Here is a 23082-nt window from a genome sequence, read left to right as displayed (position 1 = left end):
AAAGAAAATGGTCGACAAAGGGAGTGGCCTATTAGGAGGTGTGGCCTTGTTACAGGAACTGTGTCACTGTGGGGTTAGGCTTTGCAGTCTCCGGTGCTCATGCCACTCCTAGTGTCACAGTCTATATTCTGTCGCCTGTATAAAGCATGTAGCAGCTCCTTCTCCGGCACCATGTCTGCTCCCACCATTATGGTAATGAACTGAACCTCTGGTCAGTCCTAATTATTTTTTTCCCCTTATGAGAGTTGCTGTGGTCATAGTGTCTCTTCACAGCAATAGAACCCCTAACTGAGACAGGTAAATTGAGTGAAAATGGCCCCCATAGGTTCATAAGGGATGACACTATTGGGAGATGTGGCCTTCTTGGAGGAAGTGTGTCACTGGGTGTGAGCTTTGAGGTTTCAGATTCTCAAGCCTGGTCCATTCTCATTCTCTTCTGCCTGCCAATCTGGACGTAGAGCTCTCAACTGTCTCTGCAGCATTATGTCTGCCTGAGTGATGCCATGCGTCCAGCCATAATAATAATGAGCTGAACCTCTGAACTGAAATGCAGCCCCAATTAAATGATTTCCTTTATAAGAGTTGCTGTGGTCATGGTGTCTCTTCACAGTAATAAAACCTTAAGACTGCATTCAGTTGCTTAAACTAGCTTTGTAACACGCCATTTTTGTTTGTTTTTCCTCTTTTTCTTTCCCTTAATAGTTTTCAGAATATTGTCTGACAAGATGCACACATTCATCTTGGTGCTTATTAGCTCCGGGTACAGTGACTGGATCCACCCAGATAGACTGAGCCTGACTAATGATTAATTTACATTGCTTTAATTTACATTCGGAGGGGATGAAACAACGGGACTTATAAGGAAACATCTAAGAGGGAAAAAATTCTTAGAAATACAAACTCTAATTAGAGATGCGACTCCATTTCTATTTTTTAAAAAAAGGTTCGTTTTACAGTTGAATGGAAGATCGATTGGGATTGAGCTCTACATCAAATATCTGAATGTGTCTTTTTATATCCTTGATTATAACAATTATTTTGAGACCTGCCTCTCATGATAGAAATGCACATGATGTGTTTGTGATCATTATACATACATTATGCCTTGTGTATATGTGCACTTGCAGAAACATTCATACAGCTTTCTGTATTTGTTATTGCTATTTCTTGTTCTTCCAAAACATTTATTTTGATTTTTATGTGTGTGTATATATATGGATGTTTGCACACGTGTGCACACATATATATGCATGTGTGTATGTGTGTACATACACACATATATACACACACATATATATAAATATAAATATAAATATATACATACACATACATACTTGCATACATTGGGGGGATAACCAGAGTCCAGAGGAGGTATTGGACCCTGCATCTGGAGTTGTAGGCAGCCTGATAGGTGTGCTTAGAACTGAACTTTTTCCTCTAGAAGAGCAGCAAGTGCTCTTAACTCTTGAGCCATGTTCTCCAGCTCCATTTTAGTTTGTATGTTTTCTACTTTTATAAAATGGTTTTCATGGGTGTTTGACTTGTCCTGGTTTTCTTGGGACACACAGAGAGCCCAATTTTTGCACAAAAGGTCCCATGTCCCTGAACTTCCTCAGCCACAGGAAAAGAGAAAGACTAAGCCACTCAATTCTTAATTTTCTTTTCTCAAGTGTGTGACTTGCTGTTTAAGTGGTATTTAACATCACAGCTGACACCAATAATTCTAAGCCAGAAACTGACTGGCGGTTATATCTGCGGCAGTTTTGAAGTATGCTTCTCACAGCTGCAGTAATTCTTGGTGATTTTTTAGAAATGCAAACATTCAGGCTCCCACCAGTTCATACTGAATCAGAGACTGGGCAGTGGAATTTAAAACCTCTCTAAAATGTCCCCATGGTCATGAGGCCAAGGGAAGTTCCAGAATTATTAATTTCAGTAGCACCATTATGCTTGATTCTTGAATGTTTCTAACACTGTGCCTGTTTCAGTGAGATACTATGGAAACCAATGAAGTAAAGAATGAAAGTGTTTTCCAAGTATTTGGAGAAAATGAATAAAGGTTGGAATTGAGTTCAGGAGGCCACAGGTGTGCTATTGTATACTGTTGTTCAGTTTTTGGTTGAGCCCTTGACAAAGATAGAAATGCATCCTTTGAAAGGCTGAGAAAAGGCTAACGTCACACATCTGATGACATCATCACTTATCTAGCAGATTCAGGGCTAGCTGTGGTATATTAAAACAGGAAGCATATGAAGAAAAGCATCATCATTAACTCTAAGAAGCCGTAATTCTGATGTGATGAAGTCTTCCTATATGGACTTTTCTTCCTATTATCAATCCAGAGGATGCCAGAGAATTAAGAGAGGTAGGAAGGTTCACGAAGGCTTTCACCCTAGGCACTATTCCTTCTGATTCCAAAGAAAGGAGAAAGGAATAATTACCTGTAATAAAGCAAACGTCATGGGGCATTTCTGGGATGAACTAGAAACCCAGAGCAATGGAAACTGCCAGGAATCTATGAGGTTGACCCCAGGTAAGAGTCTTGGTAATGGAAGATCCTGAGCTTGAACCATTCTATAACCATGCAAGACTTCCAGGTAAAGGACTAGGACGCCAATCCAGCCACATTTTGTCCTGTCTGCAAGATGTGCTGGGGTAAAGATGGCACAGAAATTTCAGGACTGACCAACCAGTGTCTGACCCAGCTGGAGACTTACACCCTGAGAGGGAGATCCCTGCTGAAGGCCAGAACCCAGAGCCTGGATACCCCAGAGACCTGGGATAGACCCAAACATGACAGGCAAGGAAAAAAAAAAACAACCAATGAAATGACTCCTAATTATAATCTTCAGTACTCATAGATTAGTGCCTAGCCCAAGTGTCATCAGAGAGGCTGCATCCAGCAACTGATGGAAACAGATGCAGAGACCCCCAGCCAACCAAGAGTTAGAGCTCGGGGAAACCTGCTGAAGAGAGGGAGGAAGGATTGTAGGAGCCAGAGGTGTCAAAGGCACCACAAGAAAACTCACAGAATCAAGTAACCTGGATTACAGGGGCTAACAGAGTCTGAACCAACATCCAAGGAACCTGCATGGGACTGACCTACGCCCTCTGTATATATGCTAGAGTTGTACAACTTGATCTTTGGGGGGGGGGGGCTCCTAGCGGTGACAGCAGAGGCTGTCTCTGACTCTGTTGCTTGATTTTGGGACCCTTCCTCCTACTAGATTGACTCATCTAACCTTAGTGGAGTAAGGGAGTACCTGGTCTCACTGCAGCTTGATATACAACAGTTGGTTGATATCCATGGGATGCCAGCCTGTATCTGAGGAGAAGGAGAGGAGGAAGAGTGGATGGGATCAGTAGGAGAGAAAAGGGGGACACTTGGAAGAGCAAGGTAGGCGAAACTTTGATTAGGATATGAAAACAAGAAAATGTTTTAAAAAGGGGAAAAAATTAAAAAGAAGTAAATGTTATAATAGTTTCTAATAAGCATATCTGTCCTTGTATTCTGAAAGGAGCCTCAATAAAGCCCCACGACTGTACCTTAACTGTGGTGACCATGAACATCTCTGCGTACCAGAGTGCCTTCCAACACTAGCAGTGTGTGGCCCAGACCATACAGCCTGTGGCCAACTGAGAATTTTAACACATATGTTAATAGAGACATTGTCATTTATGATTTAGAATATTTACAGGTTAACTTACATTTGGGACTTTAGCCAAAACATCAGACGAAGCTGTGCATATCCTTAACACTGCACAGTTGGCTTACTTCCCTCGTTTTCAACTTAGCTTCTTCCATTGACTTGTTGGCTGCTGTCGTGTGGAAGGGGACATTTCCCTAGACAGTGTAGTCTCCTTTTACTGGGTGAAATCCCAGTTCAGATTAGTGTGATCCTGTCAAATGCCAAGGATATTTCTCAAAGTTGTCCAGTGTGAAGTTGCAAAATAGATCTCAGCTGTGCTTGGCCAATGCCTGGATTCTCCTAACTTCCCTGAGAGATGCTGGACAGGTTCTGATGAGACCTATTTCTTTGAAGCTTGTGAGAGCTACGGCCTCTCCCCTCTGCATGGTTCAAATCTTCTTCACTCTCTCTAATTCTCAGAAGCCCCACTATTAGCCACCTGTCCCTAGCCCCTTTTATTCTCTTATTTTGATTTGGTGACAATGTCCCACTACCTCGTACAAGGTGACGTAAAAGTAATAATAACCTTGTTTCATTCTCCCTTGCCTGATTCTGTTTAGTGCATTTTTATTTATTCCTTGGGAAATTCATACATGGTCACAATATATTTTGGTCATACATACTTCTAGTCTTCTATGCTAATACCCCTGCCACATTTCCCTCTCAAATTTATGGGTGTTTTGTTTTGTCTTTAATAATCATTGGGTCCAATTAATCTGCCCATATACATATTACTGGAATATGGTCAACTTATTAGGGGACATGCATATCAAAATATTGACTCTCCTTCCTCAGCAGCCATAGACTGCCAACAGCTCTTCAGTGGAGGTTATTGTTCTAGTAATGAAACCTCTCCCCTCCCCCCCATTCTCTTCTCTCTCTCTCTCTCTTTCTCTCTCTCTCATTCTCTTTTTCTCTCTCATCCCTCTCTCACTTTGTTCCTTTCATTTCTTAAATATTGTCCCATATATCTATCTAGGCAGCCTTAACACTTTCTAAATAAAAAGAATGATTTTGAACTTTCCCATTGGGGTTATAGCTGTATCCTATTGGGGGCCACTTTTAAGCAATGCCAGGATGAACCTAGAGCTTTCTGCAACTTGTAATTCATTTTGTCAGCATATTCAAGAGTTTCAGTATTTATCTGTCAGCAAGTCTGGGAATAAAATTCTCATGAGGAAGAAAGGAACGATACATGCAATTCAGATTCCTCTGTCCACAGGATAATGTAATGATGGCCTGAGTGTCGCAGCATTGATCCCTGGTACCTGTAAGGAACCTGGTGGGACCCAGATATGTTTCCACACTTGGTTCTGGTTCTGAAGTTCTGAAGTCCCCAGGAGAATACATCTAAATAGTTTTTCTGCTCTGCTTTGTTATACAGAATTCAAGTTGAGGGCAGTGCTTTGTAGATTAAAAAAAATCCATATTTAGGATGTATTTTTATAGAAGACGGGACTGCAAATGGGCCACTCTGAATCCTGACATAGATCCTTTCATTTTCAACTAAAGCCCACTCCACAAAGTATCAACAACCTGTTTGGATGGCAGAGCCAAACAGTGACAGTAGCATTAATGAATATTTGCTATGGGGCCCTGGCAGAAAGAGAGCATAGCAATATAGGCTCATACCATTTTTCTTCTGCCTGAACCATACCCATTATTTTCAGCTTCCTGTCACATATATTGTTACTAGAGACACTGGCTGAACAGTGCAAAGAAATTTGAACAGCCTTTGGGGAACACTGGGAAGAGTGAATCATTACCCCCGCATCCTCTGTATTTTGCGGTGGTAAAGAAACCATGATTTCTTGTCTGTGATTATTTTTTTTTAAAAAAAGTTTTATTCATTTTGCATACCAACCACAGTTCCCCTCTCCTCAATACCCCCAAGCCATCCTGTCTTCCACTCCCCAGAGAGGGTAAAGCTTCCTATGGAGACTCAACAAAACTTTCACATTCAGTTGAGGTAGGACCAAGACTCTCCCCACTGCATCAAAGCTGAGCAAGGCATCATAGGGAATGAGCCCCCCAAAATCAGGTCATGTACTAGGATAGATCCTGGTTCCACTGCTTGGGGTCCTACAAATAGTCCAGGCTACACAGCTGTCACCTACATGAAGAGGGTCTAGTTTGGTCCCATGCAGGCTCCCCAGCTATAGAGTCAGTAAGCTGTTTCTTACCTGTGTGATTTGATAGATGTAACTTTTCCTCTTTCCCTCTTAGTCTGAGTGGGTTTGAGCAGTGCATAAAAGCACAATTAGACAGTCGCGATCAACTTAGACTACGGGTACTTGCATTTCACATCAAAGGTTTGAGATGTTATATTTTAGATTTCAAGGTGAATCATGATGCACTCGAAATCTTTTGCAATACACAAGTTTGTCAATAAAGAAATGAATGCCAGCTCAGTGCCACTGAAGCAGTCTGACTTCAGACCAGTGTGCTACCTGCTACTGATCTGTCAATTGGAATTTCCAACAGTTTTCAAGGCCCCAATTTCTTTGAGAAGTTGGGTACAAGAATGATACACATCTTTTAGGCTTTTATGAGTTGGATTAGTTAGTCCCTACAAATGCATTGAAAAGTGCCTCACCGTACTCAATCGTGTTCTTTCCTTCACTTCTTTCCATAAGTATTATCAAGTGCCTGGGTTGTGCAAACTAGAAATACAGAAATGAGCAGAGCAGGTGACAGGCTAGGTTTGTGAGAGCTTAATGTTTGAAGTTTTGAGTGTGTCCCTTCCACCACTAAGTGCATGATCTATATTTAACGACCTTGCTACCCACCGTGTCTTAACGCTGAAGTTAGCTGCTTAACATGAAATGTTGATGAAATGGAGTTTGAAGACATGAGTCATTCCAGAGTACAATGACAGGCTCAAATTTAGAAGTAAGCTATGAAATACCAAGTATGAGTTTCCACTCGAGAGCACAGCTTGACCACAGAAAATGTCCTGAAATTAACTTGTCGCCTGATGGAGGAGGGTCATCTTTTTATCTGTTGCTTTTATTGGTTATATAATAAAGAAACTGTTTGGCCTCTGATAGGGTAGAATTTAGATAAGCAGAGTAAACAGAACAAAATGCTAGGAGAAAGAAGCCCAGTCAGTGAGTCGCCATGATTCTCCCGCCAGACACAGACGCAGGTTAAGATCCTCCCTGGTAAGCCAGCTCGTGGTGCTACACAAAATATCAAAAATGGGTTAGATCAATATGTAAGAGCTAGCCAATAAGAGGCTGGAACTAATGGGCTGGACAGTGTTTAAAAGAATACAGTTTCCGTGTAATTATTTTGGGGCATAAGCTATGCGGGCGGCTGGGTGCCGGGGACGCAGCCCTGCTGCTCATATTACTGTTGTTGTTGTTTTTTTTGGTTTTTCGAGACAGGGTTTCTCTGTGGCTTTGGAGCCTGTCCTGGAACTAGCTCTTGTAGACCAGGCTGGTCTCGAACTCACAGAGATCCGCCTGCCTCTGCCTCCCAAGTGCTGGGATTAAAGGCGTGCGCCACCACCGCCCAGCTGCCGCTCATATTACTACAGTCTCCAAACTGAGAACTGGGTTCTATAGCTCTGGATGTGCCTCTGATTGTACTGCACTTTTGTTGGCAAGTCCTCTTCCTTGCATTTAATAGACTTGAGTTTTAAATTTAGATTTAGAAATAGATGTTAGAAAATAGCTCCAACCCTCCAGGCTCTTTACCAAATTCCCCTTATCAGTATTTCACAGTGCTGTGATTTGTTCCTTAAAACTAATGAACTCACATTGATGAGCAATTTCCTAAAGCTTCTGCCTCATTCTGACTTATGGAGCGCTGGGTGTGGGAGAGAGGTTGTTTGTTTGAATCACTACTGTATCCTGTCACTCAGTCATCATGTCTCCTTGAGCATCCTTCACTGATAAAATTTCTAAGACATCCTTTGCCATTACAACCTTGACAGTATAGAAGATGACTGATTAGGAAGTAAATGTGGTGCCTCCGACTTTTAGTTTATTTTCTGAGACTCTATGGGGACTGTGGATTTCAAGGATAAAGGACCTCGGGTGAATCTCACCACTTGGTGTGCTGGAGAACTGTTCCGCCTTGAATAATATTCTCTCCGTTTTTTACATTTGTGTATGTGTGTGTGTGTCCCTGTCATTCTGCCCATTTGTCTGCCTGTCTTTCTTCCTGTCTGTGTGATGTCATGACACATATATATAAGTCAGAGGACAACAAAAAGATGTATGTCTGTCCTTAAACTGTATGGGACACAGGGATTTAACATGAGTTCTAAGTCTTGGTGAGACATGCCTTTACTCACTGAGCTATCACCAGACCTGAACATTCTTTTAATGGGTAAATAAGAATTATGTATAATTGCCGGGTGGTGGTGGCGCACGCCTTTAATACCAGCACTTGGGAGGCAGAGGCAGGTGGATCTCTGTGAGTTCGAGACCAGCCTGGTCTACAAGAGCTAGATCCAGGACAGGCTCCAAAACCACAGAGAAACTCTGTCTCGAAAAAGAAAAAAAAAAAAAAGAGAGAGAGAATTATGTATAATTGGTGATTTAATGTATCATGTTGTAGAAAAACTTTTATGCTGATTTAATACCAAATATAGACTAGTTGGTTTTCTCTTAATGCAGTATAATTTTAGGTTAAGTTAATTTATTGATTTAAATAAATGTCCCTTTATTGGAGATAAACAAAAACAAGAGAAAACAAGTGTCTTTTTATAAATGAATAGGGGTCTTCCCTTATGAACTCAAGATATACACATTAAATTTAAAATTAGAAAAATATAGTTTTGTGTCTTTATCAATTTTTGTAAGCTTAAAAAGCAACAAACACATTCTCAAGTATGTAGTCAAAAATAATTGGAAGTTAAGCATTTAGTGATGAATTCCCAGATACTGTTTCAAGTGAGGAGTCTCCATCAGGTAAGAAGGCCTAAGCACAGAGCCTGGCACTTGTCACCTTACAGTGTTTTTGGAATATGTAGTTGGAGATTTCCGTCTCACCTGGTCCTGCAACAAGTCAGTTCCATAGAAACACACAGAGACTTATATTAATAATAAACTGGGTGATTACCTTAGGTTTATTACTGACTAGCTCTTATGACTTAAATTAACCCATAAGTCTTATGTATGTTTAACCACATGGTTTGGTAACTTTCTCAGTGCAGCATGTTCATCTTGCTTCCTCTGTGTCTAGGTGGTAACTGCAGACTAAACCCTTCCTCTTCCCAGAATTCTCCTACTCTGTTTGCCCTGCCTATACTTCCTGCCTGGCTATTGGCCAATTAGCATTTTATTAAACCAATATGAGTGACAAATCTTTACAAGGTACAAGAACATTATTCCACAGCAGGGGTAAATGCGCGTTGTCCTCTAGATTTAGGGGAACAGACTAGTACAGTTATTGGGGGATTGGAAGAGCCATGACTGCATTTTTTTAATTACAAATCTCACTGTAAATAAGAACATTGTTTAGGATTAATACGGTCTGTGTTATGTACCCTTTTTAGATCAATATATAACAAGAAATATACTGGTTCATAGGAAGTGCTCTTAGAAGGAGGATATTACCAGGGAAATCTTTCCCATGGTCATTCCCTAAAATACATGTCCACACCAATGCATTGACTTCATTGTACTGACACACTGGGTTTAAAGTATGGTATTTACAATCCTCACTCCCCATAGAGCTGAATGCAAAGCAACTTCAGTGATTGTAGCTCATAACTGCTTTTGATCTTACCATGGACAATCACAGTCACGGCAAAGATTGCCATTAACGTCTCTCTCTTTTATTAAATTTCCAGTTTATACATTTCATGTAGTATTTTACCCTGCTTCCCTCTGTCCTACTGTGAAGCCCTGTATCATTTCCTTAAATTCCAGAGATTTCTGATGTCTGTAGCTCAAGAAAAGGCAAAATAAAATGGTTTAAGAAGTACATAAAATTCATTTTATAATATAAACCCTTGGTAAACTCGATGCTGGTGATAATTTTAGAGACAAGTGTTTTAAATCGTTTTTGTTTGTTGGTGAACTGAACAGTTATAGACCTATCTGAGAGCTATTGGTTTTTTGCTAGTTCTAGACTCTTAAAGACATTTTGGAGCTATTATCTGGTTTTCAATATGGGAATTTATTGGGCTAATCAGAAGATGGACATCTTGGGACTGGAGAGATGTTCAGTGGGTCAGGGCAATTACTACACAGGCAGAGAAATCAAACTTAGTTCCCCTCATTCAGGTCTGAAAGTTCAAAGCCACTTGCAATTCCAGCTCCAGGAAATCCAATCCTCTAGTCTGACCTCCACAGGCGTATGCATACATGTGGGGCACACACAAACACACACACCATGTGTACACATAAATACAAATCATAAGAAGAAAGAACGCCTACCTGTATTCAGAAGCAAAAGTTAGAATGATTTTGTTTTTCTTTGCCCATGAGGTACTAATTCACAGATGACCCTTTAAAAATATATAACTAATTGGGGAATAGTCCCCTTCCACTGGAAGAGACTTATTGCTAAATAACTGACTAAAGGGTGTGAATGTCAGTTGAAGGAAACTAGATCCAGATGCATCTTTTTATAGAACAGCCCTAAGAAAAGCCCATTTTTCATCTTTTAACTGACAAACAGCCTCAGTCCATAGTCCTACACCTAAGTAAATACATCACAATATGAGCTACAGAGGACTGATGTCCAGTCCAGTCTGTCAGGTGCCTGCGGTGCAAGCATGAGAACCTGAGTTTGACCCCCAGAACGTACATAAAATGGCTGAGAATGGTGCCACATGTTTGTAGTTGCACTGGTGTAGAAGCAGAGATGAGCAGGTCACTGGGGTTCCTTGTCCAACTGGTCTTATTTACTTGAGAAGCTTCAGATCAGTGAAAATCTGTCTCCAAAAACAAGGGTGGTGGCACCCAAGGAACAACACCTGTCATCCTGTTGTGTATACAGGTTCAAATCACACACACACACATGCGCGCACATGCACACACATCATATATATATATTTACCCATACCATACACCATTACAAACAGATCACTGTCCCTTATACCCACTGACAAATGCATTTATCTTCAGACTTTTCATTATGGCATGAAACAGTGACCATGGCAGTCTATGGAATGACTTATGGAAGAGCAAACTAAGAGCAGCTGGAGAGGTAGGCTGAGAGTATTAGGAAGGCTAAGCATCAACTGAGATGCAGAAGAAATATGAGCTTAGGTAGTACCCAAGAACAGATTTTATTTGTAAACAATCATTGGGTATGATGAACGTTACTGATATGCTGATTGGCATACATTTTGGGGATTTAGTGTGTCTCTGAGGGAAGTTAGGGTGAGGTGGTTGCACTTCAAAGGTTGATCTCTCAAGATTTAGTATCAGAACTTGGAGCGAGAGGGTTGTTGGGTTACAATACATCAAGACTTTCATGGTCGTCAACTTCTTGAAATACTAATATGGTATGACAAGCCTTGGATGCCTTGAGAGTAGTGTCTTTGATTGACTACACCTACCGTGAATTTCCTGCACACATGCTGAAACAGAGCAAGCCTTTAATAAATATTCAGAATAGAATTTCACTTATTTTTTATATCAGTGATTTTGGTACCGGGTACTGAGCTAGAATTCGTTATGAATACAGCCATGATTTCAATGAGTTGCTGAACTGAACACAATAATTGTGACACTAACATCCTGTAAACTTTTTCCCGAGTGTGTACCAAAGGATCTAAATGGAAATAAAGAAATGTATGTTTTAGGAAGATAGGAAGACAGGAACTATGGAAAAGGAAAGCAGTGAAGAGCATTCATTCTATATCTTTATCTTAAAAACTATTGGCGTTGAAACGTGTGTATAAAGAAGGAAACATACTCTCAAAGTTCCTACAAGGAGGCAGTGTGTTCAGAGAAATTTATGTTATGCCTATTCTGGGGCAAAAGGATAGTTTCTAACTGTACTTGTGTGTGTTTTGAGGCATCATCTAACATATTTTAATGTGTGAAATTAATTTTGATCATTTGTGATGGATGCCAGGATTAAGTCCCAGGTGTCAAAACATTCTGGCTACATACTGTTATCATTTTTAGCAGATTATTACATTAGTGATGTGTTTCTGAGTAGGGAGAGATACTGCCATGATTTCCTAACTCTCCTGTTCTGTCTCGAATACAGATAGTACCACGGGGACAACAGTGATATCATCGACAAATGTGGAAATGCGCAAGAACAACACCGTAACAACCGAGATCTCTAAACCGGAGAAGAGCCCCACAGCGGTGGCAGCCACTGGCAACAGCTCAAGTCCCTCCACAGAGACCGAGGAAGAAAAGGCAAAGAGGCTGCTTTACTGTTCACTATGCAAGGTGGCTGTGAACTCTGCCTCGCAGCTGGAGGCTCACAACAGCGGTGAGATGCAGGCCCTTCCTTTTTCTCTCAACTGCTGAGCAATTATCTTCCTCTGAACAGATTAGCTCATTTGCAGCAGGGGAACCAGCAGTAACAGAAAACTGACAATTATTACATGGCATCCACCAGCCAGGAAAACATAAAAACGACAGGCAAAATATCATTTACGTGGGGACAAAGGAAGGTTTCCATGGCTTGAGATCAAGAGTATGTATGCTGGTATGGGGGTGTGGGGGTGTGTGCGTGTGTGTGTGCGCGCGCGCACGTGTGCATGTGTGTACGTGGGAAGCATCAAGAAATGAAGTAAAATGTCATTTCAGAATATGCTTAGTATTTATGTACTTTCTATCATTGTTTCTCTATTACTGTACACTTACTTCCACATGAAGCCTCTATTTCAGTGGTTCTTAATCTTCCTAATACTGTGACCCTTTACTACAGTTCCTCATATTGTGGTGACCCCCAACCATAAAGTTATACTGTTGCTCTTTCATAACTGTAATTTTGCTATTGTTATGAATCACAATGTAAATATCGAATATGTGGGATCTTGAATATGTGTCTATCAAATGGGGCCAAATCCACAGGTTGAGAACCTTTGCAACTCAACCTAGTCAGTGTTGCTGCTGCCCAGGCACAGTTCTGGTCATGTTTTCTGCGGTTAATATCAATGTCTGAGGCAAATCAGTGTGATGTGTGCAAGTCTACTTCAGAGATTTTACTACGTACACCAGGGAGACATTATTACTTTGACTGGGCACAGAGAAGATCATGGGACAAACTGGCAGAAAAATGATTCAAGCCTTTTTCTCTTATTTAAGCATTTTTATAAGTTATATTTATCTTTTCAAACTTTTTAAATCAGAAAGAAGCAAACTGGAATATAAAGGATCAGGATACAACTGGCCTTCCAGTTACGGCTCCATCAAGTTGCTCTCTTTTTGTTTGCATATGTGAGATATTTGCATACATGCTAACATATACATATGTGCATATGTGTGTGACAATATACGCATATGATTCTTTTTACTTGTGCATACATACTTAAACACATGAGCTTTTCTCTCAAACCTTAGGTGATTGCCAAGATCAACCTTACCCTAAAATTCTGGCTTACCCTAAAATGATAAGCCAGGTTCTGTCAATGAACATAGTAGATGGTATCATTGTTGTTCATGCCTTCGTTTCATGTTACTGATGGAAGTGTCATCACTGAGAAGTGCCAGTGCTACGCAGGTGACACTGACGTTTAGACTCCATGCCCTGAGAAGTGATTGCAAATGGAGCGTGAGTCCCTCAGCTGCCGTCAGCAGAGTTCATGAGATAAATACACAGAAAGCTTTCTGCCCCAAGTCAGCATCTACAAATGCAGGTCCACCTTGATGTGTAGACATCAAGAGTTAGTGAACACCATCAGGACCCACTTGCTACTCAAACATGTGATCATTCTGTGCAATGATAGTCAAAAATACAAGCCAACCATGCCTGTGTGGTTTGAAAGATTTGGGGCACCTTGAATTTTTCTAAGAATTCTCTGATTTAGGGGCAAAGGAATCATGTTTCATTGAATCATATGAGGTTATTATTTTTATGTTCCAATTGTGTGGTCCTCATTTCCACTTTGTGTGTCAAAGTGTCTCAAGAAGGAATACATGTGTATTCATCCAGGCACAATACCTAGGCATTCCAAGATTTTAACTTGGGGCCTGTACAGGTGTCCTTTTGGGAAAAGACCGAGAAAGGACCCTTGGTGTCTTCTGGTGAGAAACTGGAGGATGGCTGGAAGAATCTCATTTGAATTTTAGCAGAACTTGTTCCTCATGTCCCTGTATAGGACTGTTCTCTTGGGAAGAGCAGCCTGTGCTGACCACTGCAGCTACTCCTCCTCCTTTTATTTTCCTTACTGAATCAGAGAGATGTTTCTATTTAGAAAGTGCCACCAGATACTCCGGCTCATTTAGATCTTGTTCTGCCCTTGGACTAGAAATGGTGAAGTAAGAAGACAAAAATAGCCAGTGACTTTTGATTCTTCCCCAGCACACACTGTATTTGATCTCTGACTTGCTCTATTTTTGTTAACTACAACAGTGTCAAGAGGTCACAGAGTCTGGACTTCAGCCTCTGTGCATCTAAGTCATGTAGTGGTGTCCATATCCATACTCCAGTTGCATGTTCACACATGAGCAGCTTCTGGGGTCTTTTGTGTGCAGTCTTCTGTAGGGAAATCTAAGGGGTGGGTGTAATGAATAAAACCTCCATATGCAGCACACTTCTGCTGGAATGGATGTAGAATCAAAGGAATCAACACAGGATTGCTGCAGGGTATTTTAATTTGACGTGGTAGAGTAGCTTATCCTGAGGTAGAGATCTGAATGCAAACAGATAGAGAGCACAAGGGTCAAAGGTAGGGGACTAGGAAAAAGAAAGGACAAAGGGAAAGCAGACAGCACAAGCTGCTTCATCTAACTGATTTGCGGTGAGGGCTGCTGGAGTCAGCAGGCAAAAACTGTTAATATTTAAGTGTTGGAAAACTGGGCAGAGATGGCTCAGTCATTGACAGTGCTTGCTGCTCTGGCATTGGAGCAGAATTTAGTGTGTAGTACAACAAATTTCAAGCTTCAGGGGATCCAATGGCCTCTTCTGGATTACTCACATATACATACACGCATGTGCACCTGCACACACACAGTAGAATAAAATAAATAGGTTTTTAGCTTTCCACTTATTTTTTGACAAAATAAAATATAGTAAAATAAAACAAAATCATTACAACAAGACCAAATAAGGCAACCAAACAGAAGGAAGAGGGCCTCATGAGCAGGCACAAGAATCAGAGACTGACTTCTTCGCACGCTCAAGGAGTCCCATTAGAATTACTAAGCTGAAAGTTATAGTACATATACAGAGGACCTGGTACAGAGCCACTTAGGCATTGTGCTTCCTGCTTCAGTCTCTGCGAGTTCTTGTGAGTCCTGTTGAGTTGATTCGAGGGCTTTGTTCTCTTAGTATCCTCCATCCACTCTGGTTTTACCATCTTGCTGCCTCCTCTTCAGTGGGAATCCCCAAGCTCAGAAGGAAGGCATTTGATGGAGAGATGCCATGTAAAGCTTTGTGTTTAAAGGATTCTCTCTCTGCATGTTGTCCGGCTATGGGTCTCTGTTCTCATCTGTGTAAGACGAAGCTTCTTTGATGATAACTGAATAAGGCACTGATCTATGAGTACAGCAGAATACCACATTTATTGATGCTTTTTATTGACGTTTTTCTCCTATTTTTAGATCAGTAGTTTTTGGATTTACCCTAGGTCTCTGGGTTATCTCGTCTCTGGTTCTTAGTCACCTAAGTAGTATTAAGTATGGGTTCCATCTTGTGGCATGAACCTTAAGTCAAGTTAGGTATTGGTGTGTTATTTCCACAATCTTTATTTTATCATTGCCTTAGCATACCTTGCTTGCAGGACAGATTGTAGGTCAAAGGTTTTGTGGTTAGGTTGGTATTTACTTTTCTCTTTTGGTAGCAGGGTGAAGGCTTGTAGAAGGAGCTGTGGGCAGCATTCCCTCCCGGCTCCTGGCTGCCTGGCTAGCTTATGCCCTGAAATAAACAACACACAAATTGTATTCATTTAAACACTGCCTGGCCCATTAGCTCTACTGGCTACATTTCTTACTGGCTAATTCTTACATCTTGATTACCCATTTCTATTAATGTGTGTAGCACCCCAAGGTGCACTTACCAGGAAGATTCTAGCCTATGTCCATCCTGGGTCAGAGCTTCATCGCATCTGCCCCAGAGAGCAGAGCTAAGGCGTATGAGCTCACTTCCTCTTCCTCCCAGCATTCTGTTCTGTTTTCTCCACCCACCTAAAGGCTGGCCTATCAAATGGGTCAAGGCAGTTTCTTTATTAGCCAATGACCTTCCTCCATCAAAGGCTCCGTGTAGGCACAAGCTCAACTTTTCCATGTTTAATGAATTGTGTAGGTGTTGTGGTTGGCAATGGGACCCTGCTGTCAGTTTTCAGAAGAAATCTATTGTCTTGACAACAGCTTGAGATTTTGGGGTATATCCACGGAACCACCTTGGCTAACAAATCAATTGACTAGAACCTAGTCCCGGTATTAGATGCCTTGTTTGGTGATAGGAGATGGCCAGGTGGTATTCTGTATGTGGCGCTATTAGAGACCTTATTAAGATTGCAATCATATATTTTAGGGTGTTTCCACTATACTAGGTTTCCACATCATCTCTACTTAGTTCCATATGTCTCTTCCCACATTCTATCTCTCAACTCTACTTTTCCTCACCCTTACCACCTGATCCTCTCGTTCCTGTCCTCAACCTTCCCCAGTTCACCCATAAAATCTATTCGTTTTATCCATTCCAGGGAGATCCATGTGTGCCTGACTTTTCCTCTATATCTAAATTCTCTAGTCCTACAGGTTGTAGGTCTGTTATCAGAACAAAACAGATCTTAAAATCAAACCCTAATTTGGTCAGGAACTACAAGCCAGTCAGATGTTTTGGCTTCAATTCCCAGTACTGGAAATAGAAGTCTTTATTTTATATGTCACCCTGTTCTCTTGGATTTCAAAGAACAAATGACAGAATTCAGAGCTTTACTGACTCTAATTCTGCTTTCTTGTCTTGTGGTGCCATTTCTTACTTATCATCTACTGTGTAATTTCTGAAAGGATGTAGTCATGAAGGGGTCATGAGCCATACCCCCACTATCCATAGCCTTTCAAAATGTTAGGAGTTTAGTGACAAAATAAAATCCTGAATTGCGTGTCTAGAGCCCAGATTTATGCCTGCTCTAGGATAAACAGTGGCCATATTCTCCTTTTTCCATAGTAACCACATCAATTGATTGAAATATAGGCTAATAGGATTGCGCATAGTCTTTCACTGGTGGCTTATAGTGCTAGGAGAATGAAGATTTCTAAGTTCATTTAGTCCATTTAATGATGTAGTGTTTTTTCCTGTTTTTTTTTAATGCACTTAGAGAAAGTCCTGTTCACCTTGGGTCTCTCTACTGTCCCTCTACCTAGCTGGAGAACAACACAAATCTCATCTTACTTTGGAACTAGTTGTAGGTTTAAATAGTAGCTCTCTTCAGAAGCACCCAAGCAGAGGGAAAAGGGATGTTTCTTCTTTATCCAAATAATAGTTATCTCTTTTTCCAACTGAGAAGAAATAATATTTAAAGCCGAAATTGTGTCCACAACACTGAGTGTTAACTCTGCAGCTTTGGGCTGCCAGAGAAAAGCTAATGGCTTTTCAGAAAATGTTCCTGATTTATGTCTAATACTTAGAAATGTATTCCTAATCCAAACAAATGATACAAGCATATTTGGGTAATAAGAATTTTCATCAAAATCTGTCCATAATGCAGCCTAGTAGAATGAACTAGAAGTAATTTAATATTTATTCTCAAATAAGATATCTTCTTATGAGACTATGCATTGGGCTGGAAAGCTGTCTTCTCTGATCGGTGTCTCTCACATCTCAATCTTTAATGGTGTTATTTGAAGATATGATAGTTTTTAAGAGTCAGATATTGTGGGAGCAATGTTTGCAGAAGCACAGCTACAAACACTTCCCTGAGAACTGGTGAAGCTGTTTCAGCTGCTTCTCTTCATTCTTTCTGCAAATATGTCACCATTTGGCATTGTGCTTATTCGGTTTTTATTCCATACCACTGAATACAAAATTGGAACAAACATTTCTGCTTTGCCACACTTAGAAGCTCTCTGGAGTTGATTAGTAAATCCACAAGGCCATGAAGACCCAGTTCTTCCAAGTGAACAGAAAGCCCCTTTAATCTTGCATGAGACAGACACAAACTTCATAGAAGATGCCTTTAAAAAGAAAGTCCTCTTGAACATTGAAGTTGTTCTGCTAATTTTGATTTTGTTTTCCTCTACATACTTGAAAAGAGAAACCTTTGAAATGGCTTGTCAGTTAAGCTAATTTGGGCAGATTTGTTACTTAATTGCATGGGACATTGACTGTTCATTCTAGTTCTCTCCAAGTTTTAATGAGCACAAAATATTGCTATTAGAAAGTGGACTTTACAAAGTTTTAAGACACTTGAAAAGTTTCATCATTCCTAAAATCTCTAGGAATTTTTTCTTCTATGTTAACAAAGGTAAACTAAGGGAAGAGAAAGAGAAAGTTGCCCAAAAGTTATTGGGCAAATGGAAGGCTTGCAGGAACCATTAAAAAAAGACATACTGTAAATAGGGTGCTCAAATGAAGACAACATGTCTTTCCCTTCTTGGGCTGGGGACACAGAGACATGGATAAACCTTGCACAGTTGGTGAAAGAGGACTACAGGATCTCATCAACAGTCTGAAAACAGAACTCTTCTGACATGAAAAAAATCATACTTTCTGCTTGATATAAATTAATGCCTAATACCTCCACTGATTCTCATTGATCATCTACTGTGAATTAGATATTGATAATGTAGCTATGAGCAAAACCTGGATTCTGCTTTCAAGAAGCCCTGGGATAATACAGGCCAAAAAATATGTGGAGACTTAATCCATATGCAGAACTCATGTAAGCTACTTAGCCATGGTCAGTATTCACAGCTTTATTATTATTCAAACTCTGTGCTCTGCAGTTTGAATTTGACACTAAACAAAGAGAGTTTCAATGGTTCACTGGTTAAGATCATTTGCTCCTTTTAGAGAGGATCCAGGTTCCATCAGAAGCATCTACATAGTGCTTCACCCTAGTTCCAAGGGACCTACTACCCTCTTCTGGCCACTAGGAGTACCAACATGCACAGGTCACATGTACCCAAGAATGCATGCACACAAACCCACACACAGTGCAGACTTATTCCTTCCTTAATTCTCAGAGGCTTGTGTGTTAAAGGTTCTTTTTTCTGATGTGGTAATTGTAAAAGTAGCAGAATCTTTCATAGGTAGGGCCTACCACGCCCATGCATATAGGGGCAGTACTAATTAGACTGACTAGGTCACTTAAGGAAAAAGAGGACATGGAGTTGGGAGGAGAACATTGGAAGGGTACCAACAGGAGTTGGAGGAGGGGACAAGATCAAAATACAAAGTGTGAAATTTTCAAACAATAATTAAAAATACCGTGCTGGGAAGAAAGGTGGGTCTAATGGAAGGTCTTTAGGTCACTGGGAGTATGTTCATGGAGGAGGTTGTAGGTTCCTGTCTTCTTTGTTTGCTGTCCTTCTCTGCCTTTGAGATAGATGACTTTACCGAAATTGCTCCTGCCATGAAATACTTAGTTATCAAAAATCCCTGAGGTCAAGAATCCATTCAATGAAAGACTGAGACATCTAAAAGCACAAGCCCACATACCTTCTCTAAGTTGATGCTTTTGCTATTTTCCTGTAGTGAGCAAAAACTGGATTCCACAAGCCTCCTCCTTGTCCTACCTGCCTATGAAAGAGATATCACATGCTCACCACTAACTTCATGTTCCTTTAAATTATTTTCAAGTTGAGCTTCTCATGCCTCCACTTCTAGAAAGCCACAGGGCCAATAGATGTGGTTTTTACCTCAGATCTGTGCAATGGTGGCAATCCTTACCACTGCAGACATCCTAATTACACAACATGCTGGCACTGTAGTTTAGAAATACATTTGCAGGACCATGCAGTGAATGATTGGGTTGGCTTACTTGATAAAAATAGCTTGTGCATTCCTGTGCATATTTAGGATTTAGCCATTTCATATTCATGACCTTTTACTGGGTAACAAACAGAAGAAATGATTTTAGAGCCATGAAAACATGTATTTTCTGGCTATGAAGTTAAATGGCAGTTCTTGCTAAAGGTTGCCCAATGTGCAAAGGAATGCTAGTATTTCCAGTAAAGTCATTGACTTAGAACATTCCTGAAAATTTACTTCTACTGAAGGCAGAAACAGAAGGAGATGTACAATGGCACATAGGCAAGCTTTGGGCTTTTTGAATTTTTGGAGTTTGCTATAGAATACATATAACTTATTGAAAACTTCTTTAAACAAACCAAAAGACCCTAAGTGAAATTGCATATGCCATTAGTCTTATTATTTAGGGGACTGATACAGGAAAATTGTAAGTTTATTGCCAACCAGAACTATCTTATATAGTCCAACAATGTCTCGAAAAAATGGGAAATAAGAAATAAATAAGAAAAATCCAAATTACTTGTCTTAGTTAGTGTCCAATTCTTTGAAGAGACACTATGACTATGGCAATCGTTATAAAAGAAAACATTTAATTGGAGCTTGCTTACAGTCTCAAAGATTTAGTACCTTTGGCAGAAAGCATGGTGACACACAGTCAGACATCAAAGCTGAGAGTTCTATATCTGGATTCACAGGTAGCAGGAAGAGTGATGGGGCAGGGTGAATGAAGCTTCCTTGGGCTTTTGAGAGACCAAAGCTCACCCCCAATGAGATATTTCCTTCGAAATGGTCACATTTCCTAATTTCTCTCAAGTAGTACCTCTCCATGGTGGTCAAGCATTCTAATATGTGAACCTCTGGGGGCCATTCTTAGTCTAACTACCATACCAGTTTATGGTAAAAGTAATAAAAAACTCTGTTTTGACAAATAACTAAGCATCTCTCATTATGTTCCAGAAGTATACTTCTTGTTTGTCTATTGACTATTAAGTAGGGTTGAATAAGAAACACAAAAGCATGGAGTCATGTCCTGTTCATACAGGGCCTATTCTTAATGTGTTGGGATAGTCATACGGTTTTTCACAGGGAAATTACTTGGTTTCCCATAGTCAGAGTTCTAGGGCTTTCTGAGTAAAGGAAGCTTCTGGATGTCTGCTGTTCGACTGCTTATTGGCTCATAAGGATTCTCCAGTGTCATGTTTCTCCTCTCATCACCTCTGACTACTGGGACCTCCAGTCCGCACAGAGTTTCCGAAGGTTTTTAGGACACTTGACTCATTGTTTGTTTTGTATTATAATCCCACATCACCTCCACCCCTGGGATTCTATTACCATAGCTGTCCTTCTATTTCTGCTAGGGCCTTTGTGGTGTAAAGAAAAAGGTTTCCTTGTCTCTGTTTGACACATTGCTTTTTACTTGTCTCATCTCTTAACAAATTGAAGTTGCTGGTAAAACTGGGAAACTAACCCAAGTACTACAATTTTAAAAAATTTATTTTTCTCTCATATATTGATTGCTGGCTGCGGTTTCCCCTCTCTTCTCTCCTTGCCATCCATTATCTCTCTCCCCCACACACCGTTTCCTCCAGATCCATTCCTCCTCTTTTCCCTTAGGAAAATGGCCTCCCACAGATATCAACCAAACATGGCATGTCAATTATCATAAAACTAAGCACATCTCCTCATGTCAGGGATGGATGAGGCAGTCCACTAAGAGGAAAAGGTTCCCAAAAGCAAGGAAAAGAGTCAGAGAAAGTCCCCATTCCCACTGTTATGAGTTCCACAGGAACATCAAGCTACACAAACATAACATATATACAGAAGACACAGGTCAGGCCAGTACAGGCTCCCTGATTGTTGGTTGAGGTTCTGTGAGTCCATGAGCACTGGTTAGTTGATTCTGTGTATTGTCTTTGTTATGGTGTCTTTTTTTTTTCTTTTTTTTTTTTTACTTATTTATTTATTTTTATTCTTTTTTAATTAAAATTTCCACCTGCTCCCCATTTCCCATTTCCCTCCCCTCCTCCCAAATATTGCCCTCCCCCCACTTCCCTCCCCCTATCCCCACTCCTCTTCTCCTCCCCCCACTCCATTCCCCCTCCCTCTCGATACTGAAGAGCAGTCCAAATTCCCTGCCCTGCGGGAAGACCAAGGTCCTTCTATCTACGTCCAGAAAGGTGAGCGTCCAAACAGGCTAAGCTCCCACAAAGCCAGTTCATGTATTAGGATCGAAACCTAGTGCCATTGTCCTTGGCTTCTCATCAGTCTTCATTGACCGCCATGCTCAGAGAGTCCGGAATCAACCCATGCTTATTCAGTCCCAGACCAGCTGGCCTTGGTGGGCTCCCAATAAATCAGTTCCACTGTCACAGTGGGTGGGTGCATCCCTCGTGGTCCTGATTTTTTGCTCATGTTCTCCCTCCTTCTGCTCCTCATTTGGACCTTAAGAGCTCAGACCGTTGCTCCAAATTGAGACTCTGTCTCTACCTCGATCCATCGCCAGATGAAGGTTCCGTCCCGATGAAACTTCTCGGCACCTACACAGGAACTCCTGGATGCCCCAATGAGCCAGGGACTAAGGGAAGTAGGGCGCAGGCAGAGCAGGTCCAGCAGATCACAGCAGAGACTGCAGCCCCAGCAGCAGGGGCTGTTATGGTGTCTTGAACCTCTGGCTACTAAGTCCTTCCTCACCCCGTCCTTCAGGATTCCCTAAGATTTGCCTGTTGTTCGGCTGTGGGTCTCTGCATCTACTCTTATCAGTTCTTGGATGAAGCCTCTCTGGTAATGATTATGATAGAATCTTGTCTACAAGTTTAGCAGAGAATCATTAGGAATAATTTCATTGATTGCCTTCTTCTTTTATACCAGTCACGTTTGGTCCTACCCTATAGTCTCTGGGCTATCCAGTTTCTGGTTCCTGGCCCTACAGACAGTGTGAGGCATGAACTTGCTTTTCAGTTTGAACCAGTCACTGGCTACTCTCACAAGTTCTGCACAACCTTTACCCAAGCACACCTTGCAGGCAGAAATAATTGTATATAGGAGGGTTTTTTGGCTTGGTTGGTATCCCAGTCCTTCCAACAGAAGCCTGTCTGGTGAAAGAAGATGGCTCATTCAGGTTCCATTTTCCCCTTTATTAGGAGTCTTGCTAAGGTCACTCTAATGGATTCTTGGTAGTTTCCTATGAACTAGGTTTTTACCTTGCCTCTGAAATGCCCCCCATTCCAGTCATCTATCCAACCACTCTCTTCTTCCACATCCCCCACCTAATCCATCCTGTTCCCATCCATACCTATCTCCAATCTACCCACAAAATCTATTC

The 23082-nt window shown here is 41.0% G+C and overlaps 1 protein-coding gene across 8 annotated transcripts in view; it reads left to right on the top strand.

Moving 5' to 3' along the window:
• The window catches only part of Znf385d (zinc finger protein 385D), an 887297-nt gene that overhangs the window by 849530 nt on the left and 14685 nt on the right, over window positions 1–23082 (top strand). For all 8 annotated transcript variants that reach the window (XM_057769819.1, XM_057769820.1, XM_057769818.1 and 5 more), the window contains one exon: window positions 11874–12107. In XM_057769819.1, coding sequence (XP_057625802.1) covers window positions 11874–12107 — 234 coding nt within the window. The remainder of the gene's footprint in view (window positions 1–11873; window positions 12108–23082) is intronic.

The sequence above is a fragment of the Chionomys nivalis genome, chromosome 5 (assembly GCF_950005125.1).
Source record: "Chionomys nivalis chromosome 5, mChiNiv1.1, whole genome shotgun sequence".
Classification (NCBI taxonomy): domain Eukaryota; kingdom Metazoa; phylum Chordata; class Mammalia; order Rodentia; family Cricetidae; genus Chionomys; species Chionomys nivalis.
This window is presented reverse-complemented; position numbering and strand designations above follow the sequence as displayed.